Below are 13,019 nucleotides of genomic sequence, written 5' to 3' on the forward strand. Positions count from 1 at the left end.
TACCAGCGCACGATCGAATTTTTACCGGCGCTTTTCTTTTGATCGTTCAGGTTCTTCTCCCATCTTGAAAATGCTTCAAGTGCCACTACCGGAGTGAAGCTGGGCCATCCCTGTTCAGGATTAGGTCAACATGGTATATTGGAAACCAAGGATCAAATGAAGACCTCAATCTTTTGGGTTGAACAATCTGCTTGGGTACATCATCCGCCATTTTTCCACGACTTCCGGACGAAGCTAGACGGTGGCAAATTTCAGTTGTGTTCCATTCAATTCATAAAAATATTAGCCGATATTGTCAAAGAACCAGTGCGCCGCGATCAAGTCCCGCTTTTCCAGAGGAAGTGAACCAAAAAATGTGAGCAGATTTCAGTCAACGTGTTCCGCTTAAAGATGGTGTTCTTTATTATTATTATTGAATGACACTATTACTGCAAGCTTCTTGATCGTTTCACCTTTTCTTATTATTTCTATATCGTGCATGTCACTTGCTGGAAGTGGATGGTGATCCAAATGGGTCCTCTCCGGCCTCCATTCGATCCTTTCTGCGCTCCCAAGAATTCCGCATGTCGCGAAAGTCACCATTCAGCGTGGACAAGGTACAATGGACATGCGCAAGGTTGAAAGCCACACAGAGATATATGAGCCATCGGTTGATGATAGGGAAAATGACATTCAATAAAGTCGGGTCTGTCGATTGTGGTGGGGGGGTGTCTGGCCTGGAAACTGAGAGTAGCCATTCACACAGGGGTAAGAATATCATGCCTGTCACACCAAAAATCCAGGACCTGCATGATGTAAGTCATGAATGGTGGAATTTCGATATAAGATGCTTACCACGTCACCCAGAAAGCTGGCAAATCAAGTAGGTCAACTCCCCACCACAATCCTCTAAAAGCGGGATTTTTTGGTTGAATTTTCTACACTATATGAATAAGCGTGTTTCTCCAAGTGGCATGGTACTCACAAACGGCCATTCGACCGCGTACAAAAATTTCTCCATACCTCTATATGTAGGCCAAATCGCGAGCGAGGAAGCCACTCCGTTTAAAGCAAAGACCGTGGACCAACCAACAAGAAAATGAGGAAAGGCCGAAGGTTCCCACGGATCGATATAAAGAGCAACATGATATACGCCAATGAACCTAAAATTTTGATATGTTAACGAGCAAGGGAAAGTATACGGGGGAACTTGCGCTGTAACAAGTGCTGAGAAGATGCAGCTGCACATGCAGATATCCTCGCCCCCCACAATAAAGTCTTCCCACCGGTTATTTAGCGAGAAGATGAAATTTGAGCTTTTCTTGAAACCTTGTTCATGACGAATAAGCGGCGGCGTCTCACGTAGCGGATACAAGTATCTATCATGTGAGTCTTTGGAGGTTTGGTCCAGCCCTGCCATTGCGCGAATTTCAGGTACGGTTTGCTCGTCGAGAAGCCTGTCTAAAACCTTGTACACTTCAGACCTCGTGTTGTGCAAAACAAGGTGTGTTGCGAGCCATCCAACTATCGGAGAGTTGGTTACAAAGTCCTTCCATGCCGTGGCAATGTCACAGACTTCGAACTTGCTTGGTGCATCTTCAATCCCATCATGATTGACAACTTCAAACTCGCTCGGCGTAGGGTCGTCCTCGTCGGGTGTAAGTCGCCTTTGGGCTGTGTATAAATCACGGATTGGGGTTTTTCGGCGTTGATATGGATTGAATTTGCTAGCCATTTGCTTGTTGAAGCTGAAGTGTCTTGTTCGTGTCTCAGTTCAATGCGACATTATTTCGATGCATCACATGATCCAGCCACTGGTACATAGCACCTCCTCTCGGCTTCACGTCCAGAATAGACATCCTGATCGAAGTGGGTCGAAATTGAAAATGTTGAACGTTGAGGCCTGAGGCCTTAGGCATCAGCCTTGGACGTTTGTAACTTGTTGAGTTCATATTCAATTTGGAGTGCATGATTCATTTCCAAACTTGTTCCAAACAGGGACGGATTGGAAGTGCCATGCACGCCGATATTATTGTCTTCGATTCACGTCGATTGTGATCTCCACCCATGCCATAAATGTAACGTTTACTGGAGCCCACAAGGAAAGCGCTTGTCGACCTCCGGTATAAATCTCCGTCGAACGTACACAGTCACAAGGATACCAATGTCACGGTCTTTCGTTTTCTGCAGAACGAACATGAGCTCTTCCCCATCCTAATGGCCCTTGGGACGCCGTGTCCCAATATGACGCCTACACTCCCACCGAGGGTATTGAGCCCCACGTTCCCCAAAACGGCCCCGATACAACAGGGGAAGAAAGCGAGCAGGAGAGGGATATCGTGCACTTCCAATCCCTCCAATTTGGACCTTCACTCTCCGAGTCTGTCCCTCCCCATCGGAGGGCGTGTTCATGATGAACCGTCCGTCTTCCACCTCCAACACAGTTCACCTCCCACCATACACTGGGTCGAATCCTTGAAGCTGTAGGCCTGTACTGTTTGAAAATTTTACGCCAGTAGCCACGACCGCCGGAGGACAGCGCAAAGCATGAGGAGCGCCCTTCCTGTGTTATGAACAGTAACCAGAGCCTCAAAGTGAGGGGCGCGCTCTCACGTCTGCAAAAGTGGGTAATATGTGACTTCGACGCGAGAGGGGGTTCAGCTTGCGGTTCGCGGCAAGAGGCCGGATAGGACGGTCCTGAAAACATTCGTTCGTAAAATGGCAAGCTTCAAGGGGCCGGCCTAAATGACTGTGGGCCCGAAGGGCCTTGCGAAGCTTATGCTTTCATTGAATAAGGGATCCGAGTACGTTCTTAGGGCCCTTTGACCACAACAATGATAATGGCAGTCACGTTCATTGACAACGAGCAAACTTGGCCCAGGAACGACTCTCGATTCCGTGTCAATGCGAAGGATCCCGCAGCTAAAGACACTCAACTGCGACGAGAACGTCGAATGAGCAGAGAAGGATTGTTTCTGTGGCGAGGGACGTAAAAGAGAGGTGTTCCGCCGACACTCGTCCATGCCCGGCCCCTCGGGTTCCTTGGGGTCGCCCTGGACACGACTGAGCAGTGGGCAGAGCACCGCCCTGGGCGCATTATCACCACAGCAACTTCAAGACGCGTTGGCGACTGTTGAAGACGCGTGGAAGTACGCGGAGTTGAGCGTACATCCGACAAGCATTCCTTCCCACTGGAATTTTCTTCAGTGCTGATACAGACCAGGAAGCATGGGCTTGTCTTCAAGAGGTGTCACTGATGATGGCGGCACAGGTTAGAAATCGAGATGAGGTTGCAAAGGTTTTGGAGTATATGGGGTATGGGTACTTCGTACAGAGATTATGGTATGGGGCTGCGGTGGTTGAGTATTGGAAGTCGGGCGAGGCATGGATTAAAGAGAAGTGTAGGGATAAGCGGGAGGAGAGTGATGTGGATATCTTGTTGTCGGGTTGCGGATTGGTTGCGGAGACCAAATTTTACATCAACGTTGCAACGTTCAAGTCTTCAACAGGACACCATATACATACATCCAACCCTTTCAACTCGACCTTCACTACACTCCAAATCTGTCGAAGTGGTTTAAGATCTTCATTCATGGCCCGTTCATCTTCCATATCGTTCACTTTTTACTATGCGCCGGAACGAACGCTTGAAGCTGCGAGTCCATAGCGTATGAAGATTCTGTATACCCAACTACCAACGACCGCTGGAGGACGGCGCAACGTGGCAGCGTTTTCAAACGAATAAGTCGCAACGTATCGGCACCGCTAACATCCCCGGCCTTATTCACCAAGGAGACGATGCTCATCTGTTGCGTCCGTCGGCGCGTGAAGTTATTGCGGCAGTAGAACGGGGTGAGAGGCGCCATGACATCGTTGTAGAGGCGGCTACAAATGATCGGGACACGGACGAAGTTGGCTTGGTATGGGTTGTATTGAATCTCCATGAGTGAGTGATTCTTTGCTCGTCGTTTCAGTGGGGGGGTTCTGATGACATTCAAAAGTTGTCCGAAAGTACCAAGTGTCAAGCTTTCAAGCTTAAGGGGCCCATATTGCCACGGACCCGGACGGCCTTGAGAAGATTTATCCTTTCATTGAGTAAAAATCTTGCACCCTCTTTCGTCTTCCCCTTTCCAACGATGATAATAGTGACAGGCATGTTCATTGACAACAAGCAAACCTGGCCCGCCCTCCCTCGATTCCTCGACTGCCCACAGTTTATACCGCCCTCCCTATGGAATCAACTGTCTTGAGCCTTGGTGCTTTTATCTACCATCCCATGCATCAACTTTCTGATGGGTCCCTCTCGCTTTCGCCTGCCATCTTGACGAGCCATTTTGGCATTCTTTGTCTCTCCCGGCGCCTGAGACCCCTCTCCAGCGCTCTTTGCCCCTGTCTGATGGTTCTCGACTCCTATTGAACTTTCTACGTCCTCCCCCTCCCCCTTTGCCTGATTCTCTGCTTGCGGATCCGACGTGGATTGCGCAGACTCGGATTTCGCTCGTTGTTTCTTGATCCTTCGGCGAGCGGCGACCGCGATTAAGAACTTCATTTGGAGGTTCCTTTTTTTTGTTATGATGGTGGGTGGTTGCTCGCAATTAGAGACAATGTCTGATACTTGGTCGCATTTGCAAGAATATGGAACATGACATCATTGAAGGGTTGGTGAATACAAGCGGAATACAAGTGAAATATAATGTGAAGGATAGTAGGTACATTCGCTGCGCGAAAGTGAAGTGTCGGTCTTAATGATGCCACAGGAACAAATGTCATGCGGGATTCCCACATAACGAACGAAGCCTTGGCTCCATCTAGAAAGAGGGCTTCAAAGCTTGAAGCCCTCGTTGACCCGCAAGGTGTGAATATGAGTTGCCTTTAATTCAAAAACAATACTGAAATTGGACATAGGGTCAGTTCTCTTATCTCGCACTCAACGCTCGGCACTAGTGACTACTTACCCCGGGTACGCTGGGTATTGTGACATACGTATAGGAGGGCTCTCGTCGAGGCCTCGGTGGCTTGGCTTGGAAGGAAATAGTCCCAAAGCCTTGGGACAGACTGTCTCTCACGTCGACGACTGTAGCATCGGATGGCGTGATGGAAGGGGAGGGATAAAGGTTTACGGACGTGGAGCTGGAGACGGGGATGAAGATGGATTTAACGTTGCGCATTGAGAAGGGCATTGCGGTATGTCGGCCTGGGGGTGTAGACGAAGCTTGATGTAGGGGTGTTGTCTTGTCTCTGATCTAAGACGCCAGTGAGAGGGGTTGCAGGGGTTGCATTCGAGACGTATGCCTTTATACCTGGTAGCCCTTACGGATTCTGGCTAGTTCTCGGCACCTTCCCGAAATTAAAAGAAGCATTCCAGGGTGGAGAACCACATGTACCACAGACAGCCACAGACGGGAATAAATACAATGTGAAGTATTTTTGGCAGCGCTTCTGTGGGCTCCGAGTTAGGGGTGCCTGGAATGAGCTGATACGTATGTATGCACATTCAAAGATCGGATGGGCGCCATATTGAATACGATGCTATGCAATCTTCAGGGATTAAAGGATTCAGGTGCGCTCCACCCTGTACTCAAGTTGTCCAAAGAACGTGGACGATGCAATGGTGACTTACATACGTGTGGCAGGTTCTTCCATCATACCTTCGAAATGAAGACATGTGTACGCCTGTCGGCTCCGAGTCGACTTGGATCCTTCGAGCTCGCTTCCAGAGTCCAAGCGCGGCTAGAGGGTCGGAGGCGGAAATATTGGCGCCGAGTTTGTGTCGTTTCAAGTTGTGTAGTAGTCAGGTAGCTCAGTTGGGGCTGGCACATCAGCACAGCAGAATACAACGGAGATCGCCATAAACAGGGACGAGCATTGAAAAGCTGAGCGCTGAGACGCACCTCAAAGAAAACCTGCTGGCATGTCTGGAAATAAGTGGAAAACGAGGCCAACTTGAAGTCAGGAGTACAAAGCCTGAGAATTCGCCGGCCCATCCCTTCAACTTCAGGCGACACGGAAAGAATCAAATTCAACCCCGGGGACTCAGGAGGTTTGCTATGGCTTGGCATCGTCGTAGCAGACAATAAGGCATCTGGCAAGGAGTGAAACTGTGAGTCCATTGCCATTACAGTAAATGGTTTATTTCCATGCATACGTACGGCCATCATATTCCCTTGCTGGTCCCCAGCCCTTGAAAACCGAACTTCTTTGAGAAATAAGCGATTCGACGAAGGTAAGTTACCTATGCCTCTACCTCCTCAACTTCATTAACAGGCCCCAGCTTTCATAGTAGGTTCTACGTTTTCCTGTCTGATGGACAAATTGAAGCCGCTTTATCCGTTTGCTCTGCATCAGGCTATCTTGAGGCTATCATCAGCTTCTAATTCTTCAGTTTCAAGATTGTTTCTGACTCGGAGCGTCAATCGCGGGAGGCAGGTTCTCGTATCACACAGAATGGACAGTGGAGTCGGCGTTTGAGATATTGCTAAAACGTTGTTGAACGTGGTGTCAAATGTTCAGGTTCAATGCGTCTCCACTCTATCTGTGTGTTGAGCCGAGCTATTTCAAAAATAGCCTTCCCCAACATCGTCACCTTGATTTTTGTATTTTTCCCTCAACGACTTGACCCGGTGGTCTAACACGTGGTCAAACTTGAAAGAGACATCAAAGTGCTCAAACACCTACCACAAAAAATATCTGGCGTCCAGAACAAAAACCTTCCTGTTTGTAGCGCACGAACAAAATTTTACCGGCGCTTTTCTTTTAATGATTCAGGTTCGAAATTTCGCAAACGCGTTCCTAACTCAACCCACTGATTATTTCAATGCAAATTGTGTTATGGAGGCGCACCTCGGCCTTTCCTCCGTGTCTTCCCCATCTTGCAAATGTTTCAGGCGCCACTACCTAAGACCCATCCCCGTTTCGTCCCTGTAAAGGATCCAGCCAAAATCGTGTGCAAAAATCAAATGAAATTTTCCATCTTTTGAGTCAAAATTTCTGCTTGGATACGTCCTCCGCTACTTTTCCACGACTTCTGGACGAAGCTAGACGGTAACGCATTTCAGTTGAGTTCCATTTTATTCGTATGGCGCTTCCTCATATCGCCAAAGAGCGAGTGCGCCGCGATGCCACACGTCGCGCCGTTCCTCCGGATCAGCCGCCTCCATTCGCCTTCTTCTCCTTCCAAATTTCAATGACCCCCTTGAACTGGACAACCCCTGTTTATTCATGGAGGAACCCATAAGTGGGGTGCGCACTGCATCCTATCAATTCAATGCCAACGACGTTCACAAGATGAAGGAGCTAAGTGAAGATCAAGAAGCGGGGGATCTTCTGAATCCGATAGGAGGCCTCAGGCTTGGAAAGCCTAGGGCCTTTATTGTCTTCGAATCACGTCGAACTGTGATCTCTGGCCATTCCATGGATGCAGATTCGTATCAGAGCCCAAAAAAAACGCTTGTCGACCTCCAGTCTAACGCCCACCTGAAAGGCATTGCTTGGCCGAGAGCCTGCGCTAGTATCTCCAAGTCTTCGGCTAGTCACGCTTCCGTCAGCCGGTAAAGTTCTTGACACCACTTTTGGCTCGACTTCGGCAAGGACGTGTGATTCAAGCTTTCCCTATCCCAGACAAAGTGCTGTCTTATCTGATGATTGTGCGAGTTCCAACCAATGTACTCCATCCTTGCCTCGTTGTCCCCCGTCAAAAAACGCGCATCCTCCAGGAACGAAGCAATTAGATGTGACCACTTCAATAGCAATAGCGTAGCCTTAGAAGTAAGAGCAATGATGGACCACGATCAGTTGTAGAATATCGTGAGGGAGGCTCAGACTCGGACCGACGTCAAAGTCACGTCGGCGCTCTTCCTGACATATGAATCATTCCATTTTGCGAATTTCAGGTACGGTTTGCTCGTCGAGAAGCCAGTCTAGAACCTTGTGCACTTCAGACCTCGTGTTGGGACAGTGCAAAACAAGGTGTGTTGCGACCCATCCAACCGTCGGAGAGTTGGTTACAAAGTCCTTCCATAGGGCAGTGACCCAGACCTCGAACTTGGTCGGCGGATTTTGCCCATCATGGTTGACAACTTCAAATTCGCTCGGCGTAGAGTCGTTCTCGTCGGGTGTCAGCCGCCTTTGGCCTGTGTATAAATCGCGGATTGGGTTTTTTCGGCGTTGATATGGATCAAATCTGCTAGCCATTTGCTTGTTGAAGATGTCTTCAAGATGTCTTGTTTGTCTCAGCAGACTCAGCTTCCGACCTTGCGTTATTTGATGCATCACATCATTTCACATGATCCAACATATATTCCGCTCGCCTCAAGTGAAAACATGAAACCCTCTTCCATCCAGGTGGATTTGCATATTGACCTAACATGTCCGTCGTCCACCCATCTCGCCGTGGATTGGAGTACAGCTAGTGGAAGTAAGACACCATGCTTTGTAGGTTATTCCAGACCCAGGGAGTCTAATGAACGACGGAACTGCTCTTTTGATTTTTTTGGTAGGTTGTGGGCCGTTCAGCACCCTAGGGTGTTTTTGATTTTCCGAAGTAGGGATGGCACATTTTCCGTTACTTAATCCAAAGTTACGCTTTCCACGCCCTTTCCATGCGCCATTTTTTCTACAATGCCGACTGACGATCTACTCGCACGTCTAATGCGACGAATACGAGATTGACGATTTTGCGACTGTCTATTGCTGAGTCTGGCGACTGGGATTCAATGCTATCGTGAGGGTGAATCAATGCCTTCCCGTCTTACACAACCTTGAAACCTCACGTAGCTGTTACAGTTTTATGCCTCTCAAACTCAGTCGGGTACGTGTTTCCTGGAAGTACCTTTTGTATACCACGAATGATATATACGCCGCCGAATGATCCATCCTGGATCATGATAGAATAAATAAAATTGACTCTCAGAAAAATATTTCAACTTACTCGGTTGGTCGTCGGATCTCGAGACGCTTCAACAGCGTGCTGCCAGTACACATTGAGCCCACATCGAGAGGCTGACTGACGCAGAGCGAGGACAAGTTGTTTGATCCCTCGTTTGTTTATTCGGGCGCCATTGACAGTCGCGATTAAATCGTCTGAAAATGTGTTCTCGACTGCGCGCAATGCGGCTTCGTCGCTGATGGACTCAAAGATGTCCTGAATATGTTGGACGGACCAGTCAGTCAGGGAGCTCAGCTGAGTGGAGATGTTGTTGCGCAGCATGCAGGGAAAAATAGATGAGGGTGGGCAGGAGGCGTTTAGAGCAGGTTACCCGCTTTTATGGCGAGGATTTTATGGCACGAGGGTGGTGTCTTGGACTGCTTCGGGCGGAAGCGCTCGCGTGTCACGGATATGTATCGAAGGGGGTATCACTACACAGACAGATTGGACCGGTCACAATCGCAAGAGCGTTCACATTTGGCCCACAGCTGGTCACGGGGTTCATGCGGGAAAGGTCGTTTGGAATTCTGTTCCGAGGATCGAAGCAAAGGGCGATAAACGAAAAATGCGGAACCTGCGAGAAAGGCCATCCATGATGAAGGCAGTAGCTACCAGGAAGGAAACGAGAATATATCCGAGATCTGCGTCCAAGATTGTTGTCCTTGGTTCGATGTAAAGTGAGTTGTTTGGTTTAGGGTTAACTTTGTGCAGATCGTGCGCCACCCTAATCTTGTATGGTAGTCAAGCACGCACTGGATCGAAGTGAACGTGTGAGGACGTTTGGGGCCTTGGGAGGCAGAGAAACGGGGTATCGCAAGGGTGTCGGTGAATCTGAGGCGGGACCCACCAAATTTTGAGAAGGAGCAACCTCAAAAAGCGACGTTATGGAAACCCAAGTATCTGAGAAAATTTGAAGGAAATAGCAAACAAGATGGAAAGGATGGTGTGACGTGACGTGACAGGTGACGGACTTCTCTGCCTCTCAACCTTGTCTCAACCACAATGACCTCCGATGATATAGAACCTCAGCTCGACGTCGCCCCCGTCGCCAAGATCTCAAAAAAGAGGCTCAAGCCTGCGAGAAAGCAGGTGAAGCCGGGCGACGTTGTCAAAAGTGAAACACCACAGACAGGCAAAGAGTACAGTGCGTTCACCGCTTCTAGGAAATTCAGGACTGCATTCTGACTTGGTTGGCACTCAGATATCTGGTATAACAAATGGGCAGGGGGTGATAGGGAAGATAGCTATTCGAAGTATTTCGTTCATTTGTTTTCAAAACGACCAGATACTGACATGGAGATGAAGTAAAACGAAGTCGCAATCGAGATGCAACATCAAGCGCGACCAAGGGCTCACCCGAGCCAATACAACTGGGATGAAATACATTTGCCTCTTCTTCTCGCGAGGGTGCTGTCCCTACGGTTGGGAATGCGAGTATCGGCATACTCTACCTGATCCCGACGATTCGATGCCTGACAGTTCAAAAGACTGTTTTGCGCGAGACAAGTTTGCGGACTATCGTGATGATATGGGCGGTGTTGGAAGCTTTAACCGGCAGAACCGGACGCTGTATGTTGGGCGGATCAAGGAGACTGGGAATGGACAGGAGACGGAGGAGGTGGTGACGAGGCATTTCAGGGAGTGGGGGAAGATTGAGAGGAGTGAGTCATTACGAACGACGTGGCATTGAGAGCAGTTTCTGACGCCTCATCTTCCTTTCCAGTCCGCGTACTGCAATACCGCAGTGTCGCTTTCGTGACCTACGTGTCCGAGTTCCATGCGCAATTCGCCAAGGAGGCCATGGCATGTCAGTCTCTGGACAACGACGAGATTCTTAACGTTCGTTGGGCGACGGAGGACCCAAATCCCGTCCAACAGGTCGCGGAGAAGAGGAGGTTGGAGGACTTGGGCCAGGAAGCGATCAGAGCTCGTATGGACCCCCGCGTCGTTGATGCCATGAGGTCTGTGCGAGCACTGGAGGACGGCGATATCCTCGACGATGAGGACATGCAGGATGCCGATGAAGGCGCCGAACCTGGAGCGAAGAGAAGAAGACTGGAGATCGAGCCTGGATCACCCCATCTCGAACAATCATTGTCACCACCTCCACCTCCACGAGAAGATCCGCAACCGCAGTCGATGGGGCTATTAAGTGCGGATACATTGGAGGGTCTGAAGTACTTTGCCGAGATTCGAAAACGTAATGGCTTTGTGCCTCCTCAGCCCAAAGCACCCCCACGGCCTCTGACGACGGGCCTCAATCTAGGGGACTACGGCAGCGGCGAAGAAGACGATGACTGATTGTATGTTACCGACATGTAGGGCTCAAAATACCACTGTGCTAGAATTCCTTATTATTTAGGAGTCAATGCGATAAATCGATTGTACATCATTTCCGTTTCTCGAAAATATGGGAGCGTCGTAACCACCCATGGTTGGTTGAGTGGCACTTATGATGATGAGGATCTCATCGATGATGTTGGCAGTGATCGCCATATGCTAAATGGGCTCGTGCTCACTCCCTGCCGCCACCACTTCCTGCCGCTTCACCGTTAAGGAATCCGTCCTGAAAACCTAGGCTAGCGATCCGGAGTTCCTCCGCAGCCAAATCCTCTGCTTCTTTCTCGCGTCTGTACTTCGAGAGATCCCAGTCATCCGAGGCGTCACCCTCGTCTTCGTCTTCGAACCATTCTGGGTTGTATTGGAACTGTTGGCAAGGGCAGTCAGCATACCATGTAGATATGTAGGCCAAGTAAATGAACGTACCAGGTCTCTTCCACTCATGCCGCTGCTCTTGCCTGCTGTGTTTTGAGTCTCCTTTGCCCTCTTCAGCGCTTCAGCCTCAGCCTCCTTCTTGTCCATGCGTGTCTTCTTCCATTTCGCAAACGTTTCAGGTGTCACAGGTGTGAGATTGGTCCCCAGTTTATGTCGCTGTAAAAAAAAACTCAGCAAACGGAGTTTATCGGGGGTCATTGGTCATGACGGACCTCGACCTCCAAGAACTCTTCCAGACTTATGACCTTCGCCTTGGCCGCATCCTCGGCAGCTTTCTTCTGCGATTTCAGGACGAAGCCTGGCGGTAGTGCATGGCGGTACTGGCAGTTCTCGCCATTAGGGCACTCCCAGAACCACCCGAATTTTTGTGACTCGATGGCTTGGATAAAGTGTTTGCATACGATCTGGCATACGGTGAATAGAAACCTCGAGGAAGGAAAGACAAGGACAAAACTCACATCAGTCGTAGTTCGTGGGTTGCCCGCTTTCGAGAGCACGACGCTTCTCAACTTTTCCTCGTCCCAATTTTCCATCGTATCCTCCAGCTTCTCCTCCCGGCTATCCGCATACAAGTTCTTCTTCTCCACCTTCCTCCCTACATTCACATCGTGACTGAACTTGCACTTGTTCCCCTTCTCACAGTTACCAGCCTTATAAAACGCGCACAGCACCGTCTTTGGGTCAACACCGAACGGCACCTTCTGCGTCTGTACGGGCTTCAGCAGGGCCGCTTCCTCCTTGGCCCGCTTCTCCTCCTCGAGTTTCTCCTTTGCGCGCAAGGCTTTCTCTTTCTCCTTTTCTACGGTTTCGCGCGATTTGCCTGTCATGGCGGCTTGCGCCTGCAGCTTGGCTACCTCTGCTTTGACTTTTGCGGATTTGTTTTTCTGTGCTCGTGCGTCTTGAGTCAGACGCAAATTTTAACTTTTGCGTAGGGTGAAAACTGACATTTTTCATCCCAAAAGTCTATACGGATCGTCGGTGAGTGAGATATTCATTCTGGGATGGCATGAGAAGGATATCACCTTGTCCTCTTTGACCTTGTTACTCGAGCCTGACGCCTGTTTAGCTTTTGGTGGCATTTTCGGTGATCGTCTGTTAAATTCTGTGGTTCGTCGTCGCCCTTTAACCTGTAAAAAAACTTGAGGATATCGCAGCCGTTGCAGAGGGGGTCGGAGATGAGTGTAAGAGACGTGCTGATCGCTGCGATTGATTCCTGGACGCTGGAGGACCCGTGGACTCTAGTGGCACGTGTCAGGCGTGGACCTGGTTCTAGCCGGACTTCAGCCCTCCACCATCATGCGATTTGCCTCGGACCAAGAGACTAGAAAGTTCTCCACTCCTT

At 49.5% G+C, this 13,019-nt stretch overlaps 6 protein-coding genes across 6 annotated transcripts; 2 read left to right on the forward strand and 4 right to left on the reverse strand.

Moving 5' to 3' along the window:
• Positions 1-481: 481 nt before the first annotated feature.
• On the reverse strand, positions 482-2,261 carry LACBIDRAFT_294770 (uncharacterized protein; the record flags this gene model as incomplete). Its single annotated transcript, XM_001883544.1, has 4 exons — positions 2,126-2,261; positions 965-1,727; positions 835-917; positions 482-785 (listed from the first exon to the last, which is right to left on the reverse strand). Exons 1-4 carry the CDS (start codon positions 2,176-2,178, stop codon positions 482-484), a joined length of 1,203 nt encoding a protein of 400 aa, XP_001883579.1. The 5' UTR covers positions 2,179-2,261.
• Positions 2,262-3,596: 1,335 nt separating this feature from the next.
• On the reverse strand, positions 3,597-4,135 carry LACBIDRAFT_329400 (uncharacterized protein; the record flags this gene model as incomplete). The annotated part of the gene is made up of 2 exons (XM_001883545.1): positions 3,597-3,935; positions 4,040-4,135. The coding sequence occupies 2 exons, from the start codon at positions 4,133-4,135 to the stop codon at positions 3,597-3,599; spliced, it is 435 nt and encodes a 144-aa protein (XP_001883580.1).
• A 2,147-nt stretch (positions 4,136-6,282) lies between these two features.
• On the forward strand, positions 6,283-6,447 carry LACBIDRAFT_302565 (uncharacterized protein; the record flags this gene model as incomplete). The annotated part of the gene is made up of 1 exon (XM_001883440.1): positions 6,283-6,447. One exon carries the CDS (start codon positions 6,283-6,285, stop codon positions 6,445-6,447), a length of 165 nt encoding a protein of 54 aa, XP_001883475.1.
• Positions 6,448-7,845: 1,398 nt separating this feature from the next.
• LACBIDRAFT_329401 (uncharacterized protein) lies at positions 7,846-9,184 on the reverse strand (the record flags this gene model as incomplete). The annotated part of the gene is made up of 4 exons (XM_001883546.1): positions 7,846-8,228; positions 8,608-8,693; positions 8,748-8,851; positions 8,906-9,184. 4 exons carry the CDS (start codon positions 9,182-9,184, stop codon positions 7,846-7,848), a joined length of 852 nt encoding a protein of 283 aa, XP_001883581.1.
• A 720-nt stretch (positions 9,185-9,904) lies between these two features.
• Positions 9,905-11,203, forward strand: LACBIDRAFT_251570 (uncharacterized protein; the record flags this gene model as incomplete). Its single annotated transcript, XM_001883441.1, has 5 exons — positions 9,905-10,046; positions 10,104-10,155; positions 10,208-10,563; positions 10,626-10,998; positions 11,056-11,203. The coding sequence occupies 5 exons, from the start codon at positions 9,905-9,907 to the stop codon at positions 11,201-11,203; spliced, it is 1,071 nt and encodes a 356-aa protein (XP_001883476.1).
• A 214-nt stretch (positions 11,204-11,417) lies between these two features.
• On the reverse strand, positions 11,418-12,640 carry LACBIDRAFT_236837 (uncharacterized protein; the record flags this gene model as incomplete). Its single annotated transcript, XM_001883547.1, has 5 exons — positions 11,418-11,609; positions 11,669-11,833; positions 11,890-12,081; positions 12,136-12,561; positions 12,623-12,640. Coding segments are annotated over 5 exons (993 nt in total), but the record flags the coding sequence as incomplete, so codon positions are not given.
• Between the last annotated feature and the right edge of the window lie 379 nt (positions 12,641-13,019).

The sequence above is a fragment of the Laccaria bicolor genome, genomic scaffold, assembly GCF_000143565.1.
Source record: "Laccaria bicolor S238N-H82 LACBIscaffold_21 genomic scaffold, whole genome shotgun sequence".
Classification (NCBI taxonomy): domain Eukaryota; kingdom Fungi; phylum Basidiomycota; class Agaricomycetes; order Agaricales; family Hydnangiaceae; genus Laccaria; species Laccaria bicolor.